This window comes from Oncorhynchus kisutch, linkage group LG15 (assembly GCF_002021735.2).
Source record: "Oncorhynchus kisutch isolate 150728-3 linkage group LG15, Okis_V2, whole genome shotgun sequence".
NCBI classification, from domain to species: Eukaryota; Metazoa; Chordata; class Actinopteri; order Salmoniformes; family Salmonidae; genus Oncorhynchus; species Oncorhynchus kisutch.
Window position 1 is genome coordinate 89,177,396 of NC_034188.2, and position 11,035 is coordinate 89,188,430.

General features: G+C 43.9%; 1 protein-coding gene across 1 annotated transcript in view; it reads right to left on the bottom strand.

Moving 5' to 3' along the window:
• gbe1b (glucan (1,4-alpha-), branching enzyme 1b) overlaps positions 1-7,917 on the bottom strand; it is a 275,869-nt gene extending 267,952 nt beyond the window's left edge. The window contains exon 1 of the mRNA XM_031791268.1: positions 7,405-7,917. Coding sequence (XP_031647128.1) covers positions 7,405-7,502 — 98 coding nt within the window. The 5' untranslated portion in view covers positions 7,503-7,917. The remainder of the gene's footprint in view (positions 1-7,404) is intronic.
• Between the last annotated feature and the right edge of the window lie 3,118 nt (positions 7,918-11,035).

The window sequence follows — 11,035 nt, forward strand, 5'->3', positions numbered from 1 at the left end:
AACGCCAAGCGAAGGCTGTTGATTTCCATGCCTGTGTTTTTGCGTTAGTCCTTCGAGGGCCTCCAGCAGCACACAGGAGGCTGACACAGTGTTAGTTTTAGTCCTACGAGGGCCTCCGGCAGCACACTTGGGGCTGATCAAGGTTTAACCTGCCCCCTGCAGCAGCGCCTGTAGGTGTGCGTTCCAAACGGCAACCTATTCTCGATATAGTGCACTGCCCTATGGGGCCCTAGTCAAAAGAAGTGCACTATATAGGGAACAGTGAGTCATTTGGGACGCAACCCAGCTCCCGCCATGCCTGCCTCTATATGTAAAATAGTTTGTCATCCTGCTCGACAGGCAGAGACACGTCTAGGGACAGAGAAAAACGCAGCAGAATGCCGATGACAAAGCCCTCACTTTGTCACTCATAAAACGTGACAGAGTGACTCCCAGTGTGCAAAGCATCTTGGCGTAACCCTGGACAACACCCCTGTCGTCCTGCAAACATCAAAGCATCTTGGCGTAACCCTGGACAACACCCCTGTCGTCCTGCAAACATCAAAGCATCTTGGCGTAACCCTGGACAAAACCCCTGTCGTCCTGCAAACATCAAAGCATCTTGGCGTAACCCTGGACGACACCCCTGTCGTCCTGCAAACATCAAAGCATCTTGGCGTAGCCCTGGACAACACCCCTGTCGTCCTGCAAACATCAAAGCTTCTTGGCGTAACCCTGGACAACACCCCTGTCGTCCTGCAAACATCAAAGCATCTTGGCGTAACCCTGGACAACACCCCTGTCGTCCTGCAAACATCAAAGCATCTTGGCGTAACCCTGGACAACACCCCTGTCGTCCTGCAAACATCAAAGCATCTTGGCGTAACCCTGGACAACACCCCTGTCGTCCTGCAAACATCAAAGCTTCTTGGCGTAACCCTGGACAACACCCCTGTCGTCCTGCAAACATCAAAGCATCTTGGCGTAACCCTGGACAACACCCCTGTCGTCCTGCAAACATCAAAGCATCTTGGCGTAACCCTGGACAACACCCCTGTCGTCCTGCAAACATCAAAGCATCTTGGCGTAACCCTGGACAACACCCCTGTCGTCCTGCAAACATCAAAGCATCTTGGCGTAACCCTGGACGACACCCCTGTCGTCCTGCAAACATCAAAGCATCTTGGCGTAACCCTGGACAACACCCCTGTCGTCCTGCAAACATCAAAGCATCTTGGCGTAGCCCTGGACAACACCCCTGTCGTCCTGCAAACATCAAAGCATCTTGGCGTAGCCCTGGACAACACCCCTGTCGTCCTGCAAACATCAAAGCATCTTGGCGTAACCCTGGACAACACCCCTGTCGTCCTGCAAACATCAAAGCGGTGACTCGATCCTGCAGGTTCATGCCCTACGACATCCGTAGAGTACGACCCTACCGCACACAGGAAGCGACGCAGGTCCTTAATCCAGGCACTTGTCATTTCCTGTCTGGACAGCTGCAACTCGCTAAAATGACTCAAATGTGTTCCAGTGTCTGCCTGCAAACTGAAAATCTTTGACTGTGTTTTCAGGCTAGCTGCCCCTCAGAAGCATATTCTACTGCTTAGACAGTACAGTATGAAACTGAGGCTACTGCTTAGACAACACAGTATGAAACTGAGGCTAATGCTTAGACAACACAGTATGAAACTGAGGCTACTGCTTAGACAACACAGTATGAAACTGAGGCTACTGCTTAGACAACACAGTATGAAACTGAGGCTACTGCAAAGACAATACAGTATGAAACTGAGGCTACTGCAAAGACAATACAGTATGAAACTGAGGCTACTGCAAAGACAATACAGTATGAAACTGAGGCTACTGCAAAGACAATACAGTATGAAACTGAGGCTACTGCTTAGACAACACAGTATGAAACTGAGGCTACTGCTTAGACAACACAGTATGAAACTGAGGCTACTGCTTAGACAACACAGTATGAAACTGAGGCTACTGCAAAGACAATACAGTATGAAACTGAGGCTACTGCAAAGACAATACAGTATGAAACTGAGGCTACTGCAAAGACAATACAGTATGAAACTGAGGCTACTGCAAAGACAATACAGTATGAAACTGAGGCTACTGCTTAGACAACACAGTATGAAACTGAGGCTACTGCTTAGACAACACAGTATGAAACTGAGGCTACTGCTTAGACAACACAGTATGAAACTGAGGCTACTGCAAAGACAACACAGTATGAAACTGAGGCTACTGCAAAGACAATACAGTATGAAACTGAGGCTACTGTAAAGACGTCACAAGCTTGATTCAGAAGACCGGGAGAGATTTATAATTCGCTAAGAAAGAATGGAATGGCTTTTCAATGCTAATTAAAGGATACTAAAGGCCGAACGGATTGGTGAACTGAATGAGCCAAACGTAAAAAATAATTAGTCAAGCCGTTTCCAGCTACAATAGTCATTTACAACATTAACAATGTCTACACTGTATTTCTTATCAGTTGTATGTTATTTTAATGAAGAGAAGAATTTTTTTTTTTGCTTTTCTTTCAAAAACAAGGACATTACTAAGTGACCACAAACTTTTGAACTGTGGTGTATATGGGGCAGCAACCTCTAAGGTGCAGGGTTACGTAACCGGGTGGAAGCCGCCTAGTGATGACCACTGTCTCTTTAAAAATAAAAAGTCACAACAACCAGACTGAAAAACCATCAGCAGCCCAGTAACGACCTGAAAGGGAGTCGGTCACCTCCGTCTGTTGACTGTAGAACCCTGTTGTTCTGTTTACCTAAGACAACCAGACCTGTCAAGAGAAGGTCGGCGCAGGGCCATTCACCACAAAAGGAACCTCGTGAACAGAAATGAGTTCACATCAGTTACTCTGTCCAACACATGAGACTCTGTCGCTGGCCCAGACGGCTCCCTAGTCAGAAGGAAGCAGCGATATTTCACCAAATAAACCTGTGTACAGGAATATGATTTGGTGAAAACAGTGATGCCACAATAAACAGAATATAATCAAATCAAATGTAGAATAACAATGTAGGGTATGTAAACATTATATTAAGTAGCATTGTTTAAAGTGGCTCTCTATACAGACAAAGTCTACATACGAACAAAATATAAGAGACTCAGAATCCACTTACACTATATTGCACTATGAACCCTTGTTGGGCTACAGTGCACCATGTAGGAAGAGAGAATAGGGTGCCATTTGAACCACAAACACTGTCAGCCAATACACAATATGTTCAAGTGTATCTGTTTTAGACAAGTACCCTATAAAAAAAAAAAATGTTTTAAAAATGTGTGTATTTAACTACAGTATGGACTACTACTATAGCCTAAGTTAAGCTACAAAATAATGTTTTAAAGATGTGGGCATTTAACTACATAGCTACAGTATGGACTACTACTATAGCCTAAGGTAAGCTACAAAATAATGTTTTAAAGATGTGGGCATTTAACTACAGTATGGATGACTACTATAACCTAAGGTAAGCTACAAAATAATGTTTTAAAGATGTGGGCATTTAACTACAGTATGGATGACTACTATAACCTAAGGTAAGCTACAAAATAATGTTTTAAAGATGTGGGCATTTAACTACAGTATGGATGACTACTATAACCTAAGGTAAGCTACAAAATAATGTTTTAAAGATGTGGGCATTTAACTACAGTATGGATGACTACTATAACCTAAGGTAAGCTACAAAATAATGTTTTAAAGATGTGGGCATTTAACTACAGTATGGATGACTACTATAACCTAAGGTAAGCTACAAAATAATGTTTTAAAGATGTGGGCATTTAACTACAGTATGGATGACTACTATAACCTAAGGTAAGCTAAAAAAAAAATGCTACAGTAATGTAGCTGTAATTAACTATTAGTGACCACCCTGGAGAGACACGAATGGCATTCAGTCACAAATTGCACTGTCTGTATCTGAACCAGGAGTTAATTAAACAGCAGTGTAAAATGTGTAAGTCCCAGGTTCACTGCCTATTCCAGCACCCAGGGGACAGGGGCTAAATTACACAGAACCGTTGTTTTCTGGGTAGACTACAGACGACGTTGTTTTCTGCTTGGATAAGATATCAGCATGTTTTATTCACAGTGTAGCCAACCAGTAGGCCTGTGATCTCAAAATAGTCTTAAAAAGGTACAGTGCCTATAGGAAGTTCACACCACCTTGAACTTTCTTTGACATGATTTTTTTTGAATGACTACCCCCCTTCCTCTGTCCCGCAAATAAGGATGTGTTCTTAACGGACTTGCCTAGTGAAATAAAAGGTAAAAATAAATCAAATATATACAACATCTGTAAGGTCCCCGAGTCAAGTATCGGAATTTCAAGCACAGATTAAACTACAAAGACCAGGAGCTTTTCAAAAAGCCTCACAAAGAAGAAGGGCAGGGATTGGTAAACGGGGAACGATGACAAATCAGACATTGAATTTCTCTTTTAGCAAATAATTAGGCTGTGGATGAATGATTAAACTACCCAGACACATCAAAGATGCAGTCGTCCTTCTGAACTGAAAGACAGGAAGGAAACAGCTCAGGAAAGTCACCGCGAGGCCATTGGTGATGGCACAAAGTTGAATAGCCGAAAACAGAGGATGGATCAACAACATTGCAGTGACTCCACAGTACTAAAATACTACAGAATAAAAAGGATGCTTCACTATAGTTAACTACTTCTACTCTACACACAAATGGTCAATTATTCCCTACACAGTGATCAGGGCCCATTTGGATCTGTCTGAATGACTCACATGGTACGAGTAGGCCACTGTACTGTCAGTAGGTCTGTAGACTAGCCTAAACACAGCACCCAGAGGTCTGTAGACTAGCCTACATACAGCACCCAGAGTCTGCTACAGAGACTAGCCTACATACAGCACCCAGAGTCTGCTACAGAGACTAGCCTACATACAGCACCCAGAGTCTGCTACAGAGACTAGCCTACATACAGCACCCAGAGTCTGCTACAGAGACTAGCCTACATACAGCACCCAGAGTCTGCTACAGAGACTAGCCTACATACAGCACCCAGAGTCTGCTACAGAGACTAGCCTACATACAGCACCCAGAGTCTGCTACAGAGACTAGCCTACATACAGCACCCAGAGTCTGCTACAGAGACTAGCCTAAATACAGCACCCAGAGTCTGCTACAGAGACTAGCCTACATACAGCACCCAGAGTCTGCTACAGAGACTAGCCTACATACAGCACCCAGAGTCTGCTACAGAGACTAGCCTACATACAGCACCCAGAGTCTGCTACAGAGACTAGCCTACATACAGCACCCAGAGTCTGCTACAGAGACTAGCCTAGATACAGCACCCAGAGTCTGCTACAGAGACTAGCCTACATACAGCACCCAGAGTCTGCTACAGAGACTAGCCTACATACAGCACCCAGAGTCTGCTACAGAGACTAGCCTACATACAGCACCCAGAGTCTGCTACAGAGACTAGCCTAGATACAGCACCCAGAGTCTGCTACAGAGACTAGCCTACATACAGCACCCAGAGTCTGCTACAGAGACTAGCCTACATACAGCACCCAGAGTCTGCTACAGAGACTAGCCTACATACAGCACCCAGAGTCTGCTACAGAGACTAGCCTACATACAGCACCCAGAGTCTGCTACAGAGACTAGCCTACATACAGCACCCAGAGTCTGCTACAGGGACTAGCCTATACACAGCACCCAGAGTCTGCTACAGAGACTAGCCTACATACAGCACCCAGAGTCTGCTACAGGGACTAGCCTACACACAGCACCCAGTCTGCTACAGAGACTAGCCTACACACAGCACCCAGAGTCTGCTAGAGACTAGCCTACATACAGCACCCAAAGTCTGCCACAGGGACTAGCCTACACACAGCACCCAGTCTGCTACAGAGACTAGCCTACACACAACACCCATAGTCTGCTACAGAGACTAGCCTTCATACAGCACCCAAAGTCTGCCACAGGGACTAGCCTACACACAGCACCCAGTCTGCTACAGAGACTAGCCTACACACAGCACCCAGAGTCTGCTACAGAGACTAGCCTACACACAGCACCCAGAGTCTGCTACAGAGACTAGCCTGCACCCAGAGTCTGCTACAGAGACTAGCCTACACACAGCACCCAGAGTCTGCTACAGAGACTAGCCTGCACCCAGAGTCTGCTACAGAGACTAGCCTACACACAGCACCCAGAGTCTGCTACAGAGTCTAGCCTACACACAGCACCCAGTCTGCTACAGAGACTAGCCTAAATACAGCACACAGAGGTCTGTAGACTAGCCTAAACACAGCACCCAGAGTCTGCTACAGAGACTGTAGTCTACCCAGAGTCTGCTACAGAGACTGTAGTCTACCCAGAGTCTGCTACAGAGACTAGCCTAAACACAGCACCCAGAGAATTCACACTATGATGATGATGCCTTGTGATTCTATTAAACTGGGTATGTTGAAATTGTGTTTATATGTGTTTGTGTTCAGTATAAAAGTCCCTATACTTCTGATACATTAAGTAATGCAGTAGAAGACAGTGATTGATGTTAGTGAAATAAAACAATTGTTACATTATGATTCATAACATTTGACTAGTGGATTGTATCTGGAAACATCATGGAGAGAAACATCTTAACGTTGTCACCTATATAGTCAGTCAATGGTTATGACCACAGTTATATACAGCTATAGTGATGCTACAATGTTGCATCTGATGAAGAACGTCACAGGCCAGCAGCAGAAGTGTTACAATGTATCTACTAGCCAGAACCACATGGTTTTAGGCTCTGAAATGTAGCTAATAATAATGCTCTGACACACACACACACACACACACAGAGAAGTAGGGTGCCTGCCTCCTCAACCATGCTGGCGTGTTCAGTCATACACTGGGCGGAACCACCTGGCTGACTGGAACAAATGAGCTGTCAAAGCTGAGGAAGGAGGGATGGATGGTGAAAGAGTGTGGTAGCTAGTTTACTACTGGCCGGCCACTGGCACCAAAGGGGAATGGTTAGAGACATAGCTAACATGACTATAGTATTGCTTTGTAATTGTAACAATATAATAGTATGACCACGTCGAGGAGAATATTTGGTATTGTAGTAAGGATGACAGGCGAACGAACACCATACCGTTAGCAAACCGGTTAGCCCGGGTTTCTGGGCACAGCAAGCTTTCATACGACCGCTATGCTGCGGTTCTCTCAAATGTCACTCAATGAATGTACCAGAAGGCGACTGTAGGATTTGAACAAATATGTATCTATCTGGTGTTTTTACGAATAGACATGTATACCAGCTCGAGCCTGACGGTTGTGCACGGTACGGCGACGAGCTTGAACTGTGAGCTGTGCAGCATTTTAGCACTGAAAAAGGCTTTTTTTACCTCCTCCTGAAGTCCTTTTCGTACTGTTTGAGGTAGGGATCCATTTGAAGAAGGGAGTTGAACTCAGGAATTGTAACATTATCCCATGTATCCGCCATGGTCCTTACAGTCGAAAGCAATCGAGCACCGAGTGTCGCAGCTGGTAGAACACAAGTGACAGTCACCGCTGAGCCTTTGTTACGTACCAGAAAGGGTTCAGAGACAACAGCGAATCAGGGTCATTCTAATCCACCCCAGCCTATCACAATACCAACTTTATCACCCCGATCCACTCCAATAATATCAAATCAAATAATGATGATGCTTGATGAGAGGCGGTGTGTTTCTTTAAGATGACAGCGGAAGCGTTTTGGAAGTAGGAAGAAGGGTGTCACTGTCACATTCTTGTAGTCTTTAAACACTGCTCTGAAAATGAACCCCAATGTCAAAGATTATGAGGGCACAGGATTGTTCGTTACCACGTTGCAACCATAGATATTATGCTACAAAAATATAATTGTTACAATCTTAACCTACAACGTGATACAAACTACTTAATTCGTCTCGTTCAAAAAATGAGATAGCGAGACGGATAGTAAAAATTGTAGGCTAAATGTGACATAGAATACTCGCATCTGATTCTACTCAAATAGATACGATTACTATTTACTAGTGAACAGAGATATTCGGAGTAGCCTTGCTAAATCTAACAGCAATTTATACTGTGTGTTTATAGTTTATTGTGAAATTGCTCTTTGACATCCCATCTTGGTAAGTTCATACAAACAGATTGATTTGGACAAAGTGTGTTCATGTTTTTTTCACGTGACGGTTGAATCGGTCCAAATGGCACCCTATTCCCTATTTGGTACACTGCTTTCGACCAGGCTTGATCAAAAGTAGTGCACTATATAGAGGATAGGGTGCCATTTTGGAATAGTCCCGGTGGAGCAATCCCACCCCGCTGTGCCCTGAGTTACACAACCCAATGTGTTCATATCAGGGCTTTGAGGTCGTTTTTTCCTCAACACAGGACTGTAAAGGCCAATGGCTGAAGCTTGAGCTGTTTGCCAACAACATGTTGGTATTTTAAGGAGTCAAGGCCTATCGCAGTAGATACAACCAGATGATGTAACATACGGTGCATTCGGAAAGGATTCAGACCCCTTCATTTTATCCACATTTCAGTAACGTAACAAAATGTGGGGAAAGTCAAGGGGTCTGAATACTTTTCGAATACAGTGTAGGCTGACTTAGTAATAGACCATGTGTCACGCTACTTATTCCATCCTTAAAGTACTATATAATATAATTGGGTACACATTAGGCAAATATATTGTAGTGAATTATATGTAGGCCCTCAAAGTTCTACAGCTGCGCCATCGAGAGCATCTTGACTGGCTGTATGACTGCTTGATATGGCAATAGCACCGCCCTCGATTGCATGGCAACTACAGAGGGTGGTGCGGACAGCCATCCAGGACCTCTATCAGGCAGTGTGAATGGAAGGACCGGTTTTCTCTGCTTCCGCACGGCAAAAGGTACCGGTGTATCAAGTCTGACACCCACAGGCTCCTTAAAAGCTTCTGTCCCCAGACCTACCATATCACAACTTCAAAACCTAACCCAGACCTACCACATCACGACTTCAAAACCTAACCCAGACCTACCACATCACGACTTCAAAACCTAACCCAGACCTACCACATCACCACTGCAAAGCCTAACCCAGACCTACCACATCACCACTTCAAAACCTAACCCAGACCTACCACATCACCACTTCAAAACCTAACCCAGACCTACCACATCACCACTTCAAAACCTAACCCAGACCTACCACATCACCACTTCAAAACCTAACCCAGACCTACCACATCACCACTTCAAAACCTAACCCAGACCTACCACATCACCACTTCAAAACCTAACCCAGACCTACCACATCACCACTTCAAAACCTAACCCAGACCTACCACATCACGACTTCAAAACCTAACCCAGACCTACCACATCACCACTTCAAAACCTAACCCAGACCTACCACATCACCACTTCAAAACCTAACCCAGACCTACCACATCACCACTTCAAAACCTAACCCAGACCTACCACATCACCACTTCAAAACCTACCAAATCACCACTTCAAAACCTAACCCAGACCTACCAATCACGACTTCAAAACCCAGGACTGTTTCCTCTGCTTCTATACATATATATACATATATACACTTCTATACATATATATATATAATTAATGACTGCAGCCCAAATGGCAGCATTTTCCCTATTTAGTGCATGATAGTGTGCCTAGACTGCTTCTGTACACTAGTAGTAATTAATGTAATTTAGTATTCATGCAGTAGATGTGATTTGTTTAATCAGGGGAGCTGTAACTTCTCTCCGCAGCACTAATTGCTGTTGACTAAGGAAGTTCTCTATGTGAAAGAAGAGAAACGTATGAATAAATTATGGAGGTTGGCTGTTGCTGTTCCCTGGTTCTGTTTAGGGTTGTAGGGGGTTTGGTTTACTTCCACACTCTGAATGTTCAATCTACCATCATGAAGAGGAGAAGACTAGTGGGACTTTTTTCTGTCTCAGCAAACATCTACAGAGCTATAGTCCCTTATTGCTCCAGGGCAGAAGGAGGAAGTTCTGGTGAGAAGAGTCTGAGATATAAGCCTCTGAAAAACCAAGTGAGAGAGAGAGAGAGAGAGGGGGTAAACAGAGAGGGTGAGAGAGTGGGGGTAAACAGAGAGGATGTGAGAGAGAGTGGGTGAGAGAGAGAGAGAATGGGGGTAAACAGAGAGGGTGAGAGAGAGAGAGAGGGAGAGAGTGAGAGAGAGTGGGGGTAAACAGAGAGGGTGAGAGAAATAGATACGGGGGGAGAGAGATAATACAATCTAATCAGAAACTCATACACTTAAGGTTGGATGTTTTCAGTTGATTGTATCATCTAATAGAAACAGAGATCATTTCAGTTGATAATATCATCTAATAGAAACAGAGATCATTTCAGTTGATAATATCATCTAATAGAAACAGATCATTTCAGTTGATAATATCATCTAATAGTAACAGAGATCATTTCAGTTGATAATATCATCTAATAGAAACAGATCATTTCAGTTGATAATGTAATTTGTAATGAAAAAGAGAAATATCAGCGATTCTTCTCAGTGATTTTTAGATATGAATTTTTTTATGGGCACGATCCAACATGAGAGTGGGTCTAGATTCTCCCTAGTGCTGTTATCAGGGACCATACGTATTGAGTGTCTCATCGTAAGTGTGCTGATTTATGATCAGTTTTGTCCTTTAGATCACAATGAATAAGATAACATGGACGGATAACATGGACTCCTACTCTGAGACACTAGATACAAACAGTCCCTTAATATTTGAAATGGTCAGTGGATCATATGGTAGCCTAGTGTTGAACTCTGTGTGGACATCACTCTGCAGAGCCCTCTGTTGGGAATCAGTGGAACAGAAGCCCTGACCCGTCTCTTTACAATGAAAGTGTTTTTTTTTTAAATACACTTCTCAGTATTTTCTTAGATTAGTCAGGAGTTTATACATCAGATTGGTAATCAAAAATGCCATTGTGAAATGCACTATAATATCAGTAAATATATTATTATAAATGT